This window comes from Manis pentadactyla, chromosome 15, assembly GCF_030020395.1.
Source record: "Manis pentadactyla isolate mManPen7 chromosome 15, mManPen7.hap1, whole genome shotgun sequence".
Taxonomy (NCBI): Eukaryota; Metazoa; Chordata; class Mammalia; order Pholidota; family Manidae; genus Manis; species Manis pentadactyla.
This window is the reverse complement of record NC_080033.1, coordinates 47308224-47330637: the sequence shown is the minus strand read 5'-3', so window position 1 is coordinate 47330637 and position 22414 is coordinate 47308224. Positions and strand designations below refer to the sequence as shown.

General features: G+C 38.4%; 1 protein-coding gene and 1 non-coding gene across 11 annotated transcripts in view; both read left to right on the top strand.

The window, feature by feature from the left end:
- CNOT1 (CCR4-NOT transcription complex subunit 1) overlaps positions 1-22414 on the top strand; it is a 154158-nt gene that overhangs the window by 79538 nt on the left and 52206 nt on the right. For 4 of the 10 annotated variants that reach the window (XM_057493550.1, XM_036897938.2, XM_036897934.2 and 1 more), the window contains exons 17-19: positions 18718-18868; positions 20096-20297; positions 21409-21555. In XM_057493550.1, the coding sequence (XP_057349533.1) occupies positions 18718-18868; positions 20096-20297; positions 21409-21555 (500 nt within the window). The remainder of the gene's footprint in view (positions 1-18717; positions 18869-20095; positions 20298-21408; positions 21556-22414) is intronic. The other 6 variants (XM_057493551.1, XM_036897937.2, XM_036897939.2 and 3 more) reach the window with 3 other exon arrangements.
- LOC118918780 (small nucleolar RNA SNORA50) lies at positions 19148-19282 on the top strand. The gene has a single exon (XR_005027259.1). It is a non-coding gene; the product is annotated as a small nucleolar RNA SNORA50 (small nucleolar RNA).

Genomic DNA, 22414 nt, shown 5'->3' with positions numbered 1-22414 from the left:
AGGGGGGTCAATACTCAATGCACAATCATTAATCCACCCCAAGCCCAATTTTCGTCAGTCTCCAATCTTCTGATGCATAACGAACAAACTCTTACATGGAGTACAAATTCTTACATAGTGAGTAAGTTACATGGTGAACAGTGCAAGGGCAGTCATCACAGAAGCTTTCGGTTTTGTTAATGCATTATGAACTATAAACAGTCAGTTCAAATATGAATACTCATTTGATTTTTAAACCTGATTTATATGTGGATACCACATTTCTCTATTATTATTATTTTTAATAAAATGCTGAAGTGGTAGGTAGATACGAGATAAAGGTAGGAAACAGAGTTTAGTGTTGTAAGAGAGCAAATGTAGATGATCAGGTGTGTGCCTGTAGACTATGTGTTAATCCGTGCTAGACGAGGGCAATAAACATCCATGTATGCAGAAGATTTCTCTCAGAACATGAGGGGGGAGGTTCTAAGCCTCACCTCTGCTGCTCCCCATTTTCTCACCTGATGGCCCCCTGCAACTGTGCCTGTCTTAGGTTGTTCCTCCCTTGAGGAATCTTACCCGTCTCTGGCTAACCAGTCATCTTCCGGGGCCATACAGGGAAATGTGAAGTTGGTAAGAGAGAGAGAAGCCTTATCGTTTGAAAAGGTTAGCTTTTTACTTCTTTGCATATTTATGCCCTGTGGCTTCTATGCCCAGCATTTGTCTTGAGGTGTCTTTACCACTTGGAAGAATTATGATACTCGGTAAATTCGACATGTGGCACGAGTTCTATTTAAAGGTTGTGATTAGGTATGACCTTTATTATTTTACATGGTTATGTATGAAAATGTTCTTATTCCTAGGAAGTACATAGTGAAGTCTTTGGAGATAAGGGATACATAATGTATCTGATCTTAAATGCTTGGGGTTGGTGGGAAAGTATAGAAAGAATGAACACATAGGTCAGAATGTAACCTAACTGGTGAGTGAAGCATTTATGGGAGTTCCTTGAAGTATTGCAGCCTCCTTTTAAGTTTGAAATTGTGTCGAGTATAAGAAGTCTTCCAAAATACTAAGGAATAATATTTCAGTTAACCATATTTATGAATTCTATGTTAACCATTTTATTTATTTATTTATTTCCTCCCCCTTGCGTCTGTCTCCCCACCACTGTACGTACATGTGTGCGGGATGGAGTCAGGAGGCAAGAGCTCTTCTTACTCTGTGTGCTGGCTGCTCTGGCCCCTGTCCAGCTGAGCTGAATTCTTGGCCATCAGCTACAAAGACAGGATGTGGACCTCAGCACAGGCTGCCTCTGCTGAAATTCCACCTTTTGGGGACATGTAGCCAGGTGTACCAAGAGACACAAACATTACTGGTATATCTGCACCCAAAGTGGACACCAATAATGTTTACTGCTCAATTTGTTTTTATTATTAAGCCATTATTGATACACACTCTTAAGGTTTCACATGAAAAAACAATGTGGTTAGTACATTTCCCCATATTATTGTGTTCCCCCACATACCTCATTGCAGTCACTGCCCATCAGTGTAGTAACATGCCCCAATGTCACTATTTGCCTTCTCTGAGCTACACTGTCTTCCCCATGATTCCCCCACACACCATGTGTGCCAATCATAATACCCCTTAATCCCCTTCTCCCTACCCACCCGCCCTCCCCAATCCCTCCTCTTTGGTAACTGCTAGTCACTTCTTGGAGACTGTGAGTCTGTTGCTGTTTTGCTCCTTCAGTTTTGCTTGGTTGTTGTACTCCATAACTGAGGGAAATCATTTGGTACTTGTCTTTCTCTGCCTGGCTTATTTCACTGAGCATAATATCCTCCAGCTCCATCCATGTTGCAAATGGTAGGATTTATTTCTTACTTATGGCGGAATAGTATTCCATTGTCTGTATGTACCACATCTTCTTTATCCATTTAACTACTGATGGACACTTACTTAGGTTGCTTCCATATCTTGGATATTGTAAATAGTGCTGCGATAAACAAAAGTGTGCATATTGCATATGTCTTTGAATCTGAGAAATATTCTTTGGGTAAATTCCTAGGAGTGGAATTCCCGGGTCAAATGGTATTTCTATTTTTAGTTTTTTGAGGAACTTCCATATTGCTTGTCATAATGGGTGAACTGGTTTACATTCCCACCAGCAGTGTAGGAGGGTTTCCCTTCTCTGCATCCTCGCCAGCATTTGTTCTTAGTCTTTTCGATACTGGCCATCCTAACTGGTGTGAGGTGGAATCTCATTGTGGTTTTTATTTGCATTTCCCTGGTAATTAGTGATGTGGAGCACCTTTTTTTTTTAATTTTAATTTTTAAATTTTTTATTAAGCTGTGATTGATATACACTCTTATGAAGGTTTCACATGAAAAAATAATGTGGTTACTACATTTACCCATATTATCAAGTCCACACCCATATCCCAATGCAGTCACTGTCCATCAGTGCAGCAAGTTGCCAGAGAGATCCACTATGTCCCTTCTCTGTGATACACTGTTCTCCCCATGATCCCCCACACCATGTGTACTAAACATAGTACTCCTCAGTCCCCTTCTCCCTCCCTCCCCACCCGCCTTCCCACACCCCTCCCCTTTGGTAACCAGTAGTTCATTCTTGGAGTCTCTGAGTCTGCTGCCATTTTGTTCCTTCAGTTTTGCCTCATTGTTATACTCCGCAAATGAGGGAAATCATTTGGCATTTGTCTTTCTCCGCCTGGCTTATTTCACTGAGCATAATGTCCTTAAGCTCCATCCATGTTGTTGCAAATGGTAGAATTTGTTTTCTTCTTATGGCTGAATAATATTCCGTTCCATTATGTATATGGACCACATCTTCTTTATCCATTCATCTACTAATGGACACTTAGGTTGCTTCCATTTGTTGGCTATTGTAAATAGTGGTGCGAGAAACACAGGGATGCATCTGTCTTTTTCAAATTGGGCTGCACCATTCTTAGGGTATAGAAGTGGGATTCTGGGGTCAAATGGTATTTCTACTTGGAGCTTTTTGAGGAACCTCCATACTGCTTTCCACAATGGTTGAACTAGCTCACATTCCCACCAGCAGTGTAGGAGGGTTGCCCTTTCTCCGCGTCCTCGCCAACATTTGTTCTTAGTCTTTTTGACGCTGGCCATCTTTACTAATGTGAGGTGTTTTCTCATTGTGGTTTTAATTTGCATTTCCCTCATGATTAGTGATGTGGAGCATCTTTTCATGTGTCTGTTGGCCATCTGAATTTCTTCTTTGGAGAACCGTCTCTTCATATCCTCTGCCCATTTGTTAATTGGGTTATTTGCTTTTTGGGTGTAGAGGTGTGTACGTTCTTTATGTATTTTGAATGTTAACCCCTTGTTGGATATGTCATTTACAAATATATTCTGCCATACTGTAGGGTGCCTTTTTGTTTTGTTGATCATGTCCCTTGCTGTACAAAAACTTTTTAATTTGATGTAGTCCCATGAGTTCATTTCTGCTTTTGTTTCTCTTTCTCGAGGAGATGGGTTCAGGAAGAAGTTGCTCATGCTTATATTCAGGAGATATTTGCCTATGTTGTCTTCTAAGAGTTTTATGGTTTCATGACTTACAATCAAGTCTTTAATCCATTTCGAGTTTACTTTTGTGTATGGGGTTAAACAATAATCCAGTTTCATTCTCTTGCATGTGGCTGTCCAGTTTTGCCAACACCAGCTGTTGAAGGGGCTATCATTTCCCCATTGTATGTCCATAGCTCCTTTATCATATATTAATTGACCATATATGGTTAGGTTTATATCAGGGCTCTCTAGTCTGTTCCTTTGGTCTATGTGTCTGTTCTTGTGCCAGTACCAAATTGTCTTGATTACTGTGGTTTTGTAGTAGAGCTAGATGTTGGGGAGCATAATTCCCCCTGCTTTATTCTTCCTTCTCGGGATTGCTTTGGCTATTCAAGATCTTTTGTGGTTCCATATGAATTTTAGGACGATTTTCTCTAGTTCATTGAAGAATGCTGTTGGTATTTTGATAGGAATTGCATTGTATCTATAGATTGCTTTAGACAGGATGGGCATTTTGACAATATTAATTCTTCCTATCCATGAGCATGGGATGTGCTTCCACTTATTGGTATCTTCTTTAATTTCTCTCATGAGTGTCTTGTAGTTTTCAGAGTATAGGTCTTTCACTTCCTTGGTTAGGTTTATTCTTAGGTATTTATTCTTTTTGATGCAATTGTGAATGGAATTGTTTTCCTGATTTGTCTGTTTTTTAGTTCATTGGAAGTGTATAGGAATGCCGCAGATTTCTGTCTATTAATTTTGTATCCTGCAACTTTAGTGAATTCAAATATTAGATCTAATAGTTTTGGAGTAGATTCTTTAGGGTTTTTTATGTACAATATCATGTCATCTGCAAACAGGGACAGTTTTACTTCTTCTTTGCCAATCTGGATGCCTTTTTATTTCTTTGTGTTGTCTGATTGCCATGTGTAGGACCTCCAGTACTATGTTGAATAGAAGTGGGGAGAGTGGGCATCCTTGCCTTGTTCCCTGTCTTAAAGGAAAAGCTTTCAGCTTCTCGCTGTTAAGGATAATGTTGGCTGTGGGTTTGTCATATATGGGCTTTATTATGTTGAGGTACTTGCCCTCTCTGCCCATTTTGTTGAGAGTTTTTTTTATTTTTATTTTATTGAAGGGTAGTTGACAACAGTATTACATTACATTACTTTCAGGTGTACAACGCAGTGATTCAACATTTATATACATGATAATTCTAGGTACCAGCTGTCACCATACCAAGTTGTTACAATATTTTGACTATATTCCTTATGCTATACATTACATTCCGGTTACTTACTTATTTTACAATTGGAAGTGTGTTTATATATATATATATACACACACACATATATATATATATTTTTTTTGTGTGTGAGGGCATCTCTCATATTTATTGATCAAATAGTTGTTAACCACAATAAATTTCTGTATGGGGGGTCAATACTCAATGCACAATCATTAATCCACCCCAAGCCTAATTTTCGTCAGTCTCCAATCTTCTGAAGCATAACGAACAAATTCTTACATGGAGTACAAATTCTTACATAGTGAATAAGTTACATGGTGAACAGTGCAAGGGCAGTCATCACAGAAGCTTTCGGTTTTGTTCATGCATTATGAACTATACACAGTCAGTTCAAATATGAATATTCATTTGATTTTTAAACTTGATTTATATGTGGATACCACATTTCTCTATTATTATTATTTTTAATAAAATACTGAAGTGGTAGGTAGATACGAGATAAAGGTAGAAAACAGAGTTTAGTGTTGTAAGAGAGCAAATGTAGATGATCAGGTGTGTGCCTGTAGACTATGTGTTAATCCAAGCTAGACCAGGGCAATAAAACATCCACGTATGCAGAAGATTTCTCTCAGAACGGGGGGGTGAGGTTCTAAGCCTCACCTCTGTTGATCCCCAATTTCTCACCTGATGGCCCCCCTGCGACTGTGCCTGTCTTAGGTTGTTCCTCCCTTGAGGAATCTTACCCGTCTCGGGCTAACCAGTCATCTTCCGGGGCCATACAGGGAAATGTTAAGTTGGTAAGTGAGAGAGAAGCCTTATTGTTTGAAATGGTTAGCTTTTTATTTCTTTGCATATTTATGCCCTGTGGCTTCTATGCCCAGCATTTGTCTTGAGGTATCTTTACCACTTGGAGGAGTTACGATACTCGGTAAATTTGATATGAGGCACGAATTCTATTTAAGGGTTGTAATTAGGAAGGAAGAAGAAAAGCTATAGAAGTAGCAGGCGGAAGAAAACATGGGAAGATTGATTATTTCTTTGACATATCTTCTTGTGGAGTAACTTCAGCATGTATATATTTTAAGCTACTACTTAAATTGCGCACACACATTAACATAATAGGAGTATAGTTACATAACCAAAGCATACCTGTAATTACCAGCCATCTCCAGTGAAACCAAGAAAACCAGTTAGGCACCCTAGGCATTTGTGAAAACTTATCAATGATATGATGGTTATTATCTAACTGAATTTGAATAGTTTGAGAAAAATCAGACAAATTAAAACAACCCATTCCTGGGCACTGTTCACATCCCATATGTTCTTTTAACAGTAAATAGTCTGTAGTTGTAAGATTTTGGAGCACTACAATTTGCACTTCTCCTAATTCTTGGTTGAGCTCCAACAGTATAGATCCAGTCAAATTTGTTGTTTTACTGTATGCACAGGCCAGCTTAGATATCTCCTTCATTCCCATGGCAAGTCCAGGAGCTGGTGGGATGAGTGCATCTACAGCTGTAGCAGTGCGTGGATCTTTGTTGGGGTTTTTTGATGATCATCTTCTGGCATGAGTCTTCCCGAGAGTGCTGATGTTGGAAGTTCTCTTTCATATCGTTTCTTAGTTCATTTTCGGGGTAGCCAAATTAGGCTTTGATCCTCTGTATAAACACAAACAGACCCTTTGCCTACACTTTTATATGTCCTTTATATCATTGTGTAGAACTCATTAGAGGTCACCACATAGGAACTGCATTTTTTTTTTTTAATCATTAATCTACACTTACATGACGAATACTTACGAATACTTTGTTTACTAGGCTCTCCCCTATACCAGGTCCCCCCTATATACTCCTTTACAGTCACTGTCCATCAGCGTAGCAACCTGTTGTAGAATCACTACTTGTCTTCTCTGTGTTGTACAGCCCTCCCCTTTCTCCCACCCCGCTATGGATGCTAATCTTAATACCCCCCTACTTCTCCCCCCCTTATCCCTCCCTACCCACCCATCCTCCCCAGTCCCTTTCCCTTTGGTACCTGTTAGTCCATTCTTGAGTTCTGTGATTCTGTTGCTGTTTTGTTCCTTCAGTTTTTCCTTTGTTCTTATATTCCACAGATGAGTGAAATCATTTGGTATTTCTCTTTCTCCGCTTGGCTTGTTTCACTGAGCATAATACCCTCCAGCTCCATCCATGTTGCTGCAAATGGTTGGATTTGCCCTCTTCTTATGGCTGAGTAGTATTCCATTGTGTATATGTACCACATCTTCTTTATCCATTCATCTATCGATGGACATTTAGGTTGCTTCCAATTCTTGGCTATTGTAAATAGTGCTGCGATAAACATAGGGGTACATTGGTCTTTCTCATACTTGATTGCTGCATTCTTACGGTAAATTCCTAGGAGTGCAATTTCTGGGTCAAATGGTATGTCTGTTTTGAGCATTTTGATGTACCTCCATACTGCTTTCCACAATGGTTGAACAAGTTTACATTCCTACCAGCAGTGTAGGAGGGTTCCCCTTTCTCCACAGCCTCGCCAACATTTGTTGTTGTTTGTCTTTTGGATGGCAGCCATCCTTACTGGTGTGAGGTGATACCTCATTGTAGTTTTAATTTGCATTTCTCTGATAATTAGCGATGTGGAGCATCTTTTCATGTGTCTGTTGGCCATCTGTATTTCTTTTTTGGAGAACCGTCTGTTCAGTTCCTTTGCCCATTTTTTAATTGGGTTATTTGTTTTTTGTTTGTTGAGGCGTGTGAGCTCTTTATATATTCTGGACGTCAAGCCTTTATCGGATGTGTCATTTTCAAAGATATTCTCCCATACTGTAGGGTTCCTTTTTGTTCTATTGATGGTTTTTTTTGCTGTACAGAAGCTTTTCAGCTTAATATAGTCCCACTTGTTCATTTTTGCTGTTGTTTTCCTTGCCTGGGGAGATATGTTCAAGAAGAGGTCACTCATGTTTATGTCTAAGAGGTTTGTGCCTATGTTTTCTTCCAAGAGTTTAATGGTTTCGTGACTTACATTCGGGTCTTTGATCCATTTTGAGTTTACTTTTGTATATGGGGTTAGACGATGGTCCAGTTTCATTCTCCTACATGTAGCTGTCCAGTTTTGCCAGCACCACCTGTTGAAGAGACTGTCATTTCGCCATTGTATGTCCATGGCTCCTTTATCAAATATTAATTGACCATATATGTCTGGGTTAATGTCTGGATTGTCTAGTCTGTTCCATTGGTCTGTGGCTCTGTTCTTGTGCCAGTACCAAATTGTCTTGATTACTATGGCTTTATAATAGAGCTTGAAGTTGGGGAGTGAGATCCCCCCTACTTTATTCTTCTTTTTCAGGGTTGCTTTGGCTATTCGGGGTCTTTGGTGGTTCCATATGAATTTTTGAATTATTTGTTCCAGCTCATTGAAGAATGTTGCTGGTAGTTTCATAGGGATTGCATCAAATCTGTATATTGCTTTGGGTAGGATGGCCATTTTGACGATATTAATTCTTCCTAGTCATGAGCATGGGATGCGTTTCCATCTGTTAGTGTCCCCTTTAATTTCTTTTAAGAGTGACTTGTAGTTTTCAGAATATAAGTCTTTCACTTCTTTGGTTAGGTTTATTTCTAGGTATTTTATTTTTTTTGATGCAATTGTGAATGGAGTTGTTTTCCTGATTTCTCTTTCTGTTGGTTCATTGTTGGTATATAGGAAAGCCACAGATTTCTGTGTGTTGATTTTGTATCCTGCAACTTTGCTGTATTCCGATATCAGTTCTAGTAGTTTTGGGGTGGAGTCTTTAGGGTTTTTTATGTACAGTATCATGTCATCTGCAAATAGGGACAATTTCACTTCCTCTTTGCCAACCTGGATTCCTTGTATTTTTTTGTTTTGTCTGATTGCCGTGGCTAGGACCTCCAGTACTATGTTAAATAACAGTGGGGAGAGTGGGCATCCCTGTCTAGTTCCCGATCTCAGCAGAAATGCTTTCAGCTTCTCGCTATTCAATATAATGTTGGCTGTGGGTTTTTCATAGATGGCCTTTATTATGTTGAGGTACTTGCCCTCTATTCCCATTTTGCTGAGAGTTTTTATCATGAATGGATGTTGAACTTTGTCAAATGCTTTTTCAGCATCTATGGAGATGATCATGTGGTTTTTGTCTTTCTTTTTGTTGATGTGGTGGATGATATTGATGGACTTTCGAATGTTGTACCATCCTTGCATCCCTGGGATGAGTCCCACTTGGTCATGGTGTACGATGGTTTTGATGTATTTTTGAATTCGGTTTGCTAAAATTTTGTTGAGTATTTTTGCGTCTACGTTCATCAGGGATATTGGTCTGTAGTTTTCTTTTTTGGTGGTGTCTTTGCCTGGTTTTGGTATTAGGGTGATGTTAGCTTCATAGAATGAGTTTGGGAGTATCCCTCCTCTTGTATTTCTTGGAAAACTTTAAGGAGAATGGGTATTATGTCTTCCCTGTATGTCTGATAAAATTCCGAGGTAAATCCATCTGGCCCGGGGGTTTTGTTCTTTGGTAGTTTTTTGATTACCTCTTCAATTTCGTTGCTGGTAATTGGTCTGTTTAGATTTTCTGTTTCTTCCTGGGTCAATCTTGGAAGGTTATATTTTTCTAGGAAGTTGTCCATTTCTCCTAGGTTTCCCAGCTTGTTAGCATATAGGTTTTCATAGTATTCTCCAATAATTCTTTGCATTTCCGTGGGGTCCGTCGTGATTTTTCCTTTCTCGTTTCTGATACTGTTGATTTGTGTTGACTCTCTTTTCTTCTTAATAAGTCTGGCTAGAGGCTTATCTATTTTGTTTATTTTCTCGAAGAACCAGCTCTTGGTTTCATTGATTTTTGCTATTGTTTTATTCTTCTCAATTTTATTTATTTCTTCTCTGATCTTTATTATGTCCCTCCTTCTGCTGACCTTAGGCCTCATCTGTTCTTCTTTTTCCAATTTTGATAGTTGTGACATTAGACCGTTCATTTGGGATTGCTCTTCCTTTTTAAAATATGCTTGGATTGCTATATACTTTCCTCTTAAGACTGCTTTTGCTGTGTCCCACAGAAGTTGGGGCTTAGTGTTGTTGTTGTCATTTGTTTCCATATATTGCTGGATCTCCATTTTGATTTGTCATTGATCCATTGATTATTTAGGAGCGTGTTGTTTAGCCTCCATGTGTTTGTGAGCGTTTTTGCTTTCTTTGAACAGTTTATTTCTAGTTTAATGCCTTTGTGGTCTGAAAAGTTGGTTGGTAGGGTTTCAATCTTTTGGAATTTTCTGAGGCTCTTTTTGTGTCCTAGTATGTGGTCTGTTCTGGAGAATGTTCCATGTGCACTTGAGAAGAATGTGTATCCTGTTGCTTTTGGATGTAGATTTCTGTAGATGTCTATTAGGTCCATCTGTTCTAGTATTTTGTTCAGTGCCTCTGTGTCCTTACTTATTTTCTGTCTGGTGGATCTGTCCTTTGGAGTGAGTGTTGTGTTGAAGTCTCCTAGAATGAATGCATTGCATTCTCTTTCCTCCTTTAGTTCTATTAATATTTGTTTCAGGTATGTTGGTGCACCTGTATTGGGTGCATATATATTTATAATGGTTATATCCTCTTGATGGACTGAGCCCTTTATCATTATGTAATGTTCTTCTTTGTCTTTTGTTACTTTCTTTATTTTGAAGTCTGTTTTGTCTGATACCAGAATTGCAACAGCTGCTTTCTTCTCTCTGTTGTTTGCTTGAAATATCTTTTTCCATCCCTTGACTTTAAGTCTGTGCGCGTCTTTGGGTTTGAGGTGAATCTCTTGTAAGCAGCATATGGATGGATCTTGCTTTTTTATCCATTCTATTACTCTGTGTCTTTTGATTGGTGCATTCAGTCCATTTACATTTGGAGTGATTATTGGAAGGTATGAATTTATTGCCATTGCAGGCTTTAAGTTTGTGTTTACCAAAGGTTTAGGGTTAGCGTCTTTACTATCTTACTGTCTAACTTAACTCGCTTATTGAGCTATTATAAATGCGGTCTGATGATTCTTTATTTCTCTCCCTTCTTATTCCTCCTCCTCCCTTCTTCATATGTTGGGTGTTTTGTTGTGTGCTCTTTTTAGGAGTGCTCCCATCTAGAGCAGTCCCTGTAGGATGCCCTGTAGAGGTGGTTTGTGGGAGGCAAATTCCCTCAACTTTTGCTTGTCTGGGAATTGTTTAATCCCTCCTTCATATCTAAATGATATTCGTGCTGGATACAGTAGTCTTGGTTCAAGGCCCTTCTGTTTCATTGCATTAAGTATATCATGCCATTCTCTTCTGACCTGTAGGGTTTCTGTTGAGAAGTCTGATGATAGCCTGATGGGTTTTCCTTTGTAGGTAACCTTTTTTTTCTCTCTGGCTGCCTGTAATACTTTGTCCTTGTCTTTGATCTTTGCCATTTTAATTATTATGTGTCTTGGTGTTGCCCTCCTTGGATCCCTTGTCATGGGAGTTCTGTGTACCTCTGTGGTCTGAGAGGCCATTTCTTCCCCTAGTTTGGGGAAGTTTTCAGCAATTATTTCTTCAAAGACATTTTCTATCCCCTTTTCTCTCTCTACTTCTTCTGGAATACCTATAATTCGTATATTGTTCCTTTTCATATGGTCACTCAGCCTTCTTAAAATTCTTTCATTCCTGGAGATCCTTTTATCTCTCTCTGCATCAGCTTCTCTGCGTTCCTGTTCTCTGTTTTCTAGTCCATTAATGGTCTCTTGCATCTCGTCCATTCTGTTTTGAAGTCCTTCCAGAGCTTGTTTTATTTGTGAATTCTCCTTCCTTAGTTCTTGCATATTTCTCTGCAAGTCCATCAGCATGGTTATGACTTTTGTTTTGAATTCTTTTTCAGGAAGACTGGCTAAATCTATCTCCCCAGATTCCTTCTCAGGGGAAGATGTAGCAGATGCCGAAGCTGTCTGGGTTAGTCTTGTCTGGATCATATTTTTTTGCCTTTTCATGTTGACAGGTGCTATTGACTGTCAGCTGGGACGGCCAAAATTTTCCCTTGCTACTGGCCTTTCTTTACTGGGACAACTGCGACCCCTAGTGGCTTGTGTTGGGTAATTGCGTGTAGAGTGGGTCTTTGTGTCTTGCCCGGCCGGAAGGGAGAAATTTCCCTTTCTGTGGGCGGAATTTGTCTCAGGCTGCTTCTCTGCTTTCGCAGCGTCCGGTGGGGTGATGGATGGGGGTGCTGCTTGACTGTTTGCCTCCGTGAGGGGTCTCAGAGCTGTTGCCCAGGGGGTTAGTGCACCCGGTTTTCCCTGTAATTTCCAGCTGCTCTACTGTGACCTGCGTTGTTTCCGTCAAGCTGTTAAGTCCCTGTCCCTTTAAGACTTTCAAAAAGCCCCCGGTTTTCTTTGTCACAGGGGCATAAGCTTCGGCACCCGCTCAGAGGTCTTACTCCCTGTTCCCCCAGTATCCAGGGCCCCCTGGGCACGTACTGTGTCTGCCCTCTGGCCCGGATGGCTGGGGCTGGGTGTTCAGCAGTCCTGGGCTCTGTCTCCCTCCCGCTCTGCCTGCTCTTCTCCCGCCGGGAGCTGGGGGGAGGGGCGCTCGGGTCCCGCCGGGCCGGGGCTTGTATCTTACCCCTTTCACCAGTCGCTGGGCTCTCGCTGGTGTAGCTGCAGTCTGGCCACTGTCCTGCATCTTCTGGTCTCTCTTTTAGGGCTAGTTGTGTTTGTTGTATTTTCAAAAGTATATATGTTTTTGGGAGGAGATTTCACTGTCCTACTCACACCGCCATGTTGGCTCCGCCGTCCCACTGTTGAGAGTTTTTATCATGAATGGATGTTGAATTTTGTCAAATGCTTTTTCAGCATCTATGGAGATGATCATGTGGTTTTTGTCCTTTTTGTTGATGTGGTGGATGATGTTGACGAATTTTTGAATGTTGTACCGTCCTTGCATTCCTGGCATAAATCCAACTTGATCATGACGGATGATCTTTTTGATGTATTTTTGAATTCAGTTTGCTAATATTTTGTTGAGTATTTTTGTATCTATGTTCATCAGGGATATTGGTCCATAATTTTCTTTTTTTGTGGTGCCTTTGTCTGTTTTTGGTATTAGAGTGATGCTGGCCTCATAGAATGAGTTTGGAAGTATTCCCTTATCTTCTGTTTTGTGGAAAACTTTAAGGAGATTGGGTATTAGGTCTTCACCAAATGTTTGATAAAATTCAGCAGTGAAGCCATCTGGTCCAGCAGTTTTGTTCTTAGGTAGATTTTTGATTACCAGTTCAATTTTGTTACTGGTAATTGGTCTGTTCAGATTTTCTGTTTCTTCCTTGGTCAGCCTTGGAAGGTTGTATTTTTCTAGGATGTTGTCCATTTCTTCTAGGTTATCCAGTTTGTTAGCGTATAATTTTTCATAGTATTCTCTAATAATTCTTTGTATTTCTGTTGTGTCCATAGTGATTTTTCCTTTCTCATTTCTGATTCTGTTTATGTGTGTATACTGTTTTTTTCTTAATAAGTCTGACAGGGGTTTATCTATTTTGTTTATTTTCTCAAAGAACCAGCTCTTGCTTTCATTGATTCTTTCTTTTGTTTTATTCTTCTCAATTTTATTTATTTCTCTTCTAATCTTTATTATGTCCCTCCTTCTCCTGACTTTGGGCCTCATTTGTTGTTCTTTTTCTATTTTCATTAATTGTGAGTTTAGACTGCTTATATGAGATTGTTCTTTCCTGAGGTAGGCCTGTGTTGCAATATACTTTCCTCTTAGCACAGCCTTGGCTGCGTCCCACAGATTTTGTGGTGTTGAATTATTGTTGTCATTTGTCTCCATATATTGTTTGATCTCTGTTTTTATTTGGTCATTGATCCATTGGTTGTTTAGGAGCATGTTGTGAAGCCTCCATGTGTTTGTGGGGTGTTTCATTTTCTTTGCATAATTTATTTCTAGTTACATAACTTTGTGATCTGAAAAACTGGTTGGTAGAATTTCAGTAGTTTTGAATTTACTGAAGCTCTTTTTGTGGGCTAGTCAATGATCTATTCTTGAAAATGTTCCATGTGCACTTGAGAAGAATGTGTATTCTGTTGCTTTTGGGTGTAGAGTTCTGTAGGTGTCTGTTAGGTCCCTCTGTTCTATTGTGTTGTTCAGTGCCTCTGTCTCCTTATCTTCTGTCTGGTTGATCTGTCCTTCAGAGTGAATGGAGTGTTGAAGTCTCCAAGAATGAATGCATTGCATTCTGTTTCCTCTTTTAATTCTGTTAGTATTTGTTTCACATATGTTGGTGCTCCTGTGTTGGGAGCACAGATATTTATAATGGTTACATCTTGTTGTTGGATTGACCCCTTTTTATTATGTAATGTCCTTTTTTGTCTCTTGTTACTTTCTGTGTTTTGAGGTCTATTTTGTCTGATACAAGTATTGCAACTCTTGCTTTTTTCTCTGTTAGTTGCATGAAATATCTTTTTCCATCCCTTTACTTTTAGTCTGTGTATGTCTTTGGGTTTAAAGTGAGTCCCTTGCAGGCAGCATATATATGGGTCTTTTTTTTTTATCCATTCAGTGACTCTGTGTCTTTTGATTGGTGCATTCAGTCCATTTACATTGAGGGTGATTATTAATAGATATGTACTTGTTGCTGTTGCAGGCTTTAGATTCGTTGTTCCCCAAGGTTCAAGGTTAATTTCTTACTATCTAAGAGTCTAACTGAACTCACTTAATATGCTATTACAAACACAATCTAAAGGTTCTTTTCTTTTTCTACTCCTTTTTCTTCCTCCTCCATTCTTTATATATTAGGTATCATATTCTGTATTCTTTGTCTATCCCTTGATTCGTTTTGGGGGTAGTTAATTTAATTTTGTATTTGTTCAGTAATTAGCTGTTCTATTTTCTTTACTGTGGTTTTATTTCCTCTGGTGACAGCTATTAAACCTTAGGAACACTTCCATCTTTAGCAGTCCCTCCAAAGTAGTCTGTAGAGATGGTTTGTGGGAGGTAAATTCTCTCAGCTTTTGCTTATCTGGGAATTGTTTAATCCCTCCTTCAAATTTAAATGATAATCTTGCCGGATAAAGTAATTTTGGTTCCAGGCCCTTTTTGTTCATCGCATTAAATACATCATGCCACTCCCTTGTGGCCTGTAAGGTTTCTGCTGAGAAGTCTGATGTTTGCCTGATGGGCTTTCCTTTATATGTGATCTTATTTCTTTCGCTTGCTGCTTTTAGTAGTCTGTCCTTATCCTTGATCTTTGCCAATTTTATTACTATGTGTCTTGGTGTTGTCTTCCTTGGGTCCCTTGTGTTGGGAGATCTGTGGATCTCCATGGCCTGAGTGACTGTCTCCTTCCCCAGATTGGGGAAGTTTTTAGCAACTACCTCTTTAAAGACACTTTCTATCCCTTTCTCTTTCTTTTTCTTCTGGTATATCCCTATGATGCAAATATTATTCTGTTTGGATTGGTCACGCAGTTCTCTCAATATTCTTTCATTCTTAAAGATCCTTTTTTCTCTCTGTGCCTCAGCTTCTTTGTATTCCTCTTCTCTAGTTTCTATTTCATTTATCGTCTCCTCCACTGTATCCAACCTGCTTTTAATGCCCTCCATTGTGCTCTTCAGTGATGGGATCTCCAACCTGAATTCATTCCTGAGTTCTTGGATATCTTTCCGTACCTCCATTAATGTGTTGATGATTTTTATTTTGAACTCCCTTTCAGGAAGAGTCTTAAGGTCCATGTCATTTAAATCTTTCTCCAGAGTTATATTAATTTTACTTTGGACTGGGTTCTTTTGGCATTTCATATTTGTATATGGCGCCCTCTAGTGTCCAGAAGCTGTACTCAGCCCCTGAAGCAATGTTGTGGGTCACAGGGGAGCGGTATTGGTGCCTGGGGGAGGAAAGAGCTGTCCCCCACTTTCCGGCTGCTGTGCCTGTCTCCACTGCCTGAACCAGTGGGCTGAGCACTCAGGTATAAGCTTTTGTACCAGAGTAGCCGGATATGGATCCCTGCTTTCCACAAGCAGCTGGAATGTCAGTCTCTCCAGGAATTCTGCCTGTGTTAACTTTCCAACCTAGTAGTCGTGTGAGTATCATGCAAGCAACCATGAAATGTAGGTTTGTGCTCCTAGAGCAGATCTCCGGAGCTAGGTATTCAGCAGTCCCAGGCTTTCCACTCCCTCCCTCCTCCGTTTCTCATCCTCCAGCCAGTGAGCTGGGGTGGGGGAAGGACATGGGTCCCGCCTGGTCACCGCTTTGGTACATTACCCTTTTTCTGTGAGGTCTGGTCTTTTCTCCAGGTGTGTGCAGTCTGGTGCAGTCCTCTTTCCTGTTGCTCTCTCAGGATTAGTTGCACCAACTATATTTTCTTGTTTTGTCCAGTTTTAGGAGGAAGACTGTCTCTCCTCTCACGCTGCCATCTTTAATCCACTCTGGAGCATCTTTTCATATGTCTGTTGGCCATCTGAATTTCTTGTTTGGAGAAATGTCTGTTCATATCCTCTGCCCATTTTTTAATCAGGTTATTTGCTTTTTGGTTGTTGAGGTGTGTGAATTCTTTATATAGTTTTATGTTAACCCCTTGTCAGATATGTCATTTAGAAATATTTTCTTGAATATTGTAAGATGCCTTTTTGTTCTGCTCATTGTTTCCTTTGCTGTACAGAGCTTTTTAGTTTATGTAGTCCCATGTGTTCATTTTTACTTGTGTTTTCCTTGCTCAAGGAGATGCGTTCAGGAAATAATTGCTTGTGTTTAACATTCAGGAGAATTTTGCCTGTGTTGTTTTCAAAGAGTTTTATGCTTTCATAACCACTTTATAGTTTAAAATTTCTCAAATGATGCATCTTTGTGACTTCTTACAGTTACAGTAAGACAAATTATTTTTGTTGAACGCATAAAATGGTGTGTCTCAAAATTTGAAGGCATTTTATATTCAGTGAATATGAAAATTGTTATTTACCACTGGGAGCTATTAACCAGTGGCATTATGGAACTGTTTCTTTTTTTTATTAAAAGTGGTGTTTTGTTTTGTTTGGTTTTTGTGATTAGTAAAACATAAATATGCTTTCAAAGTCAAAAACTTTAAAATAAATTGTAGTCAAAGATATCTTCCTCTAAACTTTGTCATGTCCACCTTGTTCTTTTCTGTAGGTAACCATTGTAATTTATATTTTGGGGTTTTCTTTGCATTTAAAAAATATGTTCGTATTTTTTACATTTATATACAATTCACCCTTCAGTAACATGTGTTTGAACTGCATAGATCAACTTATATAGGGATTGTTTTCAATAAATATGTTCGAAAATGTTTTCGAGAACTGCAGTAGTTGGGAAAAATCCCTTTTCTCTAGCTTACTTTATTGTAAGAACATACTATATAATACATGTAACATATAAAACACTTGTTATTGATTATGTTACAGGTAAGGCCTCCAGTCAACAGTAGACTATTAGTATCTAAGTTTTGGGGTAGTAGGAGAAGTCGGGATTTTTAATTGTGTAGTAGTTGGCCCTCCTTAATCCTGTGTTGTTCAAGGATCAAGTGTTGCTTCCCTCTTCCTATAGAAAAGACAGTATATTATATATACTACTGCACCATGTTTCTTTCCTTTGATTGTCCACCCTGGAGTTCACTCCATTGAACTCTTGTGTCTTTATTCCTCTTGATTGCTTCATAGTACTCCATTGAATAGATGTTTTGTGCCTTAGTAGACCAATCTCTTACTGGTGGACACTTTTATTGTTTTCATTCTATCATAGATAATGTCACAGTGAATGGTGTTTTGCTTCCATTATCTTTGCCAATGTCTATTTGGAACACTAGAAGTGGAGCTGTTGGTTAAAGGGAGGTGCATGTATAATTTTAGTAAGTATTGCAAAGTTTCCCTCCATAGGAGATTTTCTGTTCTGTTTAACCACCAGCTGTATGATTATTTTCCCATCACTTTGTCTAATGGAAGGTATGCTAATTTGAAGGATAAAATATAGTTATCTTCATAAAGTTTTAGTTATAGGGGAACAATTACTTGAATCTAGTAGGTATATAGAGGCTGGAGAGAGCTCTTCATGTCCTTACATTTGAAATATCTTTGTTTTTCAGCATCTTTTGGAAATTAATGGTTTTATTCTTATTTCTAAGGTAGATAAGTAGACCCATCCTTTGACATCTCTCCTTTATTTTCTATGGTATATTAACATTTTTCTTAGTTGCTTCAGTGGATTAAAAAAACAAGTCATTGTTCATTTACATTTGTAGTCCATGTTGGAATCATTGTTTTTTTCATGTTGGCACAAGTAGAAAACCCTCACCTGTTTTTTTTCCAAATGTGAAACAATTTTCTCATTTGACTGACTACTTTAACTTCTTAATGCCTCTATTAAGATTCTGAATTTAGAAGGATAGATGTAAAGACACTACCAAGTTTGCATAGGGTTTATGAATACAGTGAGTTCCACAGATTTATGGAGGCAGTAACAACCCTAAAATAGGGAGGTGAGTGTTTGTGTCAAATAAACATTTATTCTGTTTAACATTTTAGAAGATAATCAATTCTTTGTGCTTGCCAAATGTAGTTATTGTGTGTATTGCATTTTAATCTATTCTTAAATAAGTGGTGTATCTTTTAGGACCTAGTATAAAAATTGCTCATCTCTTTGGTATTTATCAGTTTGGGCATAATTTTTGACAAAGTGGTTCACGATATGGTATGTATCTTAGCGTATTTTAAACTACATTCGTTGCACTGTACACAAGGTTTAAGTTTCACAGGTGTAAATTATACAGTTGCAAGAGAATGCCAGTGCTTAGAAAAATCCTACTGATTAATGACACAATGACATGGGATATGGTTGAAATTTTAGTCATATATTCCATCAAGGTTTCTTTACTAGAAAATCAGATTTGTTTATGTAGGTATTTTGGGGAGTAAAAAGTGATATTTTTCACTTTTCTTCTCTCTTTAGGAGTGTTTCTCAGGAGTTATCAGAAACCATCCTCACTATGGTAGCCAACTGCAGTAATGTTATGAACAAGGCCAGACAACCACCACCTGGTGTTATGCCAAAAGGACGCCCTCCTAGTGCTAGCAGCTTAGATGCCATTTCTCCTGTTCAGGTAAATGGAGTGCTTCAATTGATGCATGCATTTATTCAGAGACTTGGAATGGAATATTAATAATCTACTCAAAGGCAAATTTGTCTGAATTGATTACATTTTAGATAACTGCATGTTGGCATCCACTACTGTTTTAAAGGAGATCCATAAATTGGCATTGTAGTTGAGGATAGACTTTAATTGCTAAATGGAATGTGTCTGAGAGGAATACAAACCAACTTATTTAGGTAAATGGTAACAGCTTCTTTTAAAAATAAGAATAACTTAGACTTTAGAAATAAGCACTGCCTTTGAACCTGATGTTTCTTGTTTGTAGATTCATGGGTAAGCAACAGTGCTAGAGCATAAAGACTTGTTATAACTGGGGCTCTTTAGCTCTCAGCTGAACTGCTCTTTTAAATACAAGGTACATTGAACGTACTCTCAGACAACAACCACCCCTTTCTCTCTGGGAGCAACATACTCCACTTGTGTTTCAGCTGCACTGAATGGCATATCAGGGTATACAAAAAGAAAGAGCGTTTGGTGGTTCTTCAGTGGTAACTTTATGAAGGGCATTTTGGAAGGCAGCTCTGCTCACCACTATATCACCAATGCTACACAGCATGAAGGGCATTTTGATAACATTTTCTGTAGTCATGAAGGTCTGAAATAATGCCACAAAGAGGTTGGAAGTGCAATTATTAGCTATTTAAAAAAATCTTTTGATGAATAGCATACCTTGATTTTTGTTTTTATTACAGCTGCTCTCTAACCCCTGAGATTGTCAGATCTGACAAGATGTATTTGTTTGGCCTGGAAGCTTTATTTCTAATTTCTAGTACTTTTATTGTATTGAAGTAATTACTTTGAGAGATACTTTTTGTTTTAAAGAGGTTTACTGGAAATTGTGAAGAACCTAATGTACTGTCCCATGTCACTACTTAAATGCTTAGTAGTTCAGCTGCCAGGCAAATTTGTCTTAAATGTCGGTCTGGAAGTTTTGAAGCCCTCATTATAGCTCTGGTACTTAGACAGGCAGGGACTGACTCTTTAAACCTTGTCCATCTATGACATAGGTAGAAAGATAACAACACACTTTGCTTTTTTGGGTATTTAAATATCATTGTGTTGAATGCGTTTTTGCAGTTGACTTATTAAGCTTATGAAGAGCTGTTGCTAAAGACTGCTTTACTTGTATCATATGTCTGCATATGTTTATGTATATATTTTCATAATTTTCTTTAGATTGACCCTCTCGCTGGAATGGCATCTCTTAGTATAGGCGGTTCTGCTGCCCCTCACACCCAGAGTATGCAGGGTTTTCCTCCAAATTTGGGTTCTGCATTCAGTACTCCTCAGTCACCAGCAAAAGCATTTCCACCGCTTACAACCCCAAATCAGACTACTGCATTCAGTGGTATTGGAGGACTTTCATCCCAGCTTCCAGGTAAGGGGATGTGGTGGGGGAGGGCACAGATTATGTGTAAGCTTCATTGTATCCTTAGTCTGTGGTAAGAGTCACTGCGATAAGGAAGCTGCTTAAACTAAATTGTGCAAATTGCTCCAACATCAACAGTTCAGAGGAGAAAAACATACTGTTAGGAATATTCAGTCAAATTGTAACTAAAATAATGTAGTTGTAAATTTTATGAGTTTTTCATTAAAGATTCTGTATTATCAAATGATAGTATAAACAGTAACAGGCATGTAAATTGCACATTCTAAAGGACTTAGGTTTAGTTAAAGGACTAAGGTTTATGAATTACTCAAAATTGGTGTAATAAAGATAGAAAATTGGATCATAATGGTAGAAAATACTTCCCATATCAGATTTAGGCAAATGTCCTGCTTCATTGCACTTTGCCTACCTTGGAAATGATAGTAAAATTCCTAAAATTTTTCAATATTCCCAAGTATTTTGGCTTTTAACTTTATATGGAAGTAACGGTTATGTTTTCCCCTCCTTGTACCGTACTTGTTTTCCTAAGTAATCAGCATCTGTACCTTCAGAGTATAGCAGGTTCACAGAATACTGAAACTTAAGGACTGAAATGCTCTGACACTGTAATCTGTAACCTCGTTAATGCTGCTGCTATATGGTTCTAGCCCTGATCATCCATCCATTTAAGTGAAAGTTATTGTACTTTAAAGGCCTTCTTAGCAAAGTCCTAACTATTGTAAGATTCTGTTAGCTAAAGTTGAGAAGAATGAAATAGTTCTGGCTCATGCTAACTAGAAGATAGTAGCATGAAATTCTTCAATTTTAATCATCGAGAGAAGTGAGTTCCTCGCATTTTGACTGCCCTATATATGTTTAAAATTTGCATATTAATATTTTACCAAGAATATAAATCAGTGATTCCAAATTGCTGAAGAAAATTTTGGCATTTTCCGTATTTGTTTTCTCTTCTTATTTTTGTTATCTATAAAATTAAGTAGACATTGTATGGGAATTAACAAAGACCCTAACTTTTTAAATAAGAGCTTATATCTTTGATGTGAGTGAAGTCAAGACTGTGAGTAAGGATGACACTTCTGGCTGCCTTCATTCTTTCTAGTAGGTGGTCTTGGCACAGGCAGTCTGACTGGTATAGGAACTGGGGCTCTTGGACTCCCTGCAGTGAATAACGATCCTTTTGTGCAGAGGAAACTGGGCACCTCTGGACTGAACCAGCCTACATTCCAGCAGAGTAAGATGAAACCTTGTAAGTGGTAGTGTTGTCTGTGATTGTGAAGCGTGACTGATGACATAAAACTTTTTGATTATATATCTTTGAGATTTGTTGTCCCTAGAGTTATATGAACAAAAAACATTGACTTAACCTTTTTTTAAAAAAATTGAGGTATCATTGATATACAATCATGTTATGAAGGTTTCACATGAACAACATTGTGGTTTCAACATTCACCCATATTATCAAGTCCCTTGCCCACTCCATTGCAGTCACTGTCTATCAATGTGGTAAGGTGCTATAGAGTCATTACTTGAACAGTGACTTATCTTAATGTTCCTCCTAGATGAGTAGGGGTAAACTCATGAATTTGAATTGCTAAAATAAAAGTGTTAGTATCACTGCACGTTTGATGTGGATTGCCAGAAAAAAATAGTGCCAGACAGCCTTAGGGGTGTTATCCTAAAAGTAAGAAATAGAGTAAAAAGATATTCCTTTCAGAAATCTAAATGTATGTAACACTTAAAACTTACCCTATAAATTTATTTTATTTATTTTTTTGACATACTAAGAGCAACCAGGAAAACTTCAGGTTTTTGTTTCAGGTTGGCCATTTGTAAAGCAAATAACTAAGGTTGTAGCTTTGTGGTATATAGCCTTATATATGACATAACTTAAAGTTAAAAATATTTCACTGTAGTAATTTATTATCTCAAGGTCAGAGGAATCCTCTTTGTTAAATACATAGGTATCATTTGACTTATAAATACCCTTTTTGTCTTTGGTACTAAGTATTCCTTATACAGGATTTGAAAGTATACCAACTGACTTGAAAATTTTAGTGTGAAAGGGTTGTCTGAATGTTATGTTTTGTAGCATGCTTTGTGTATAT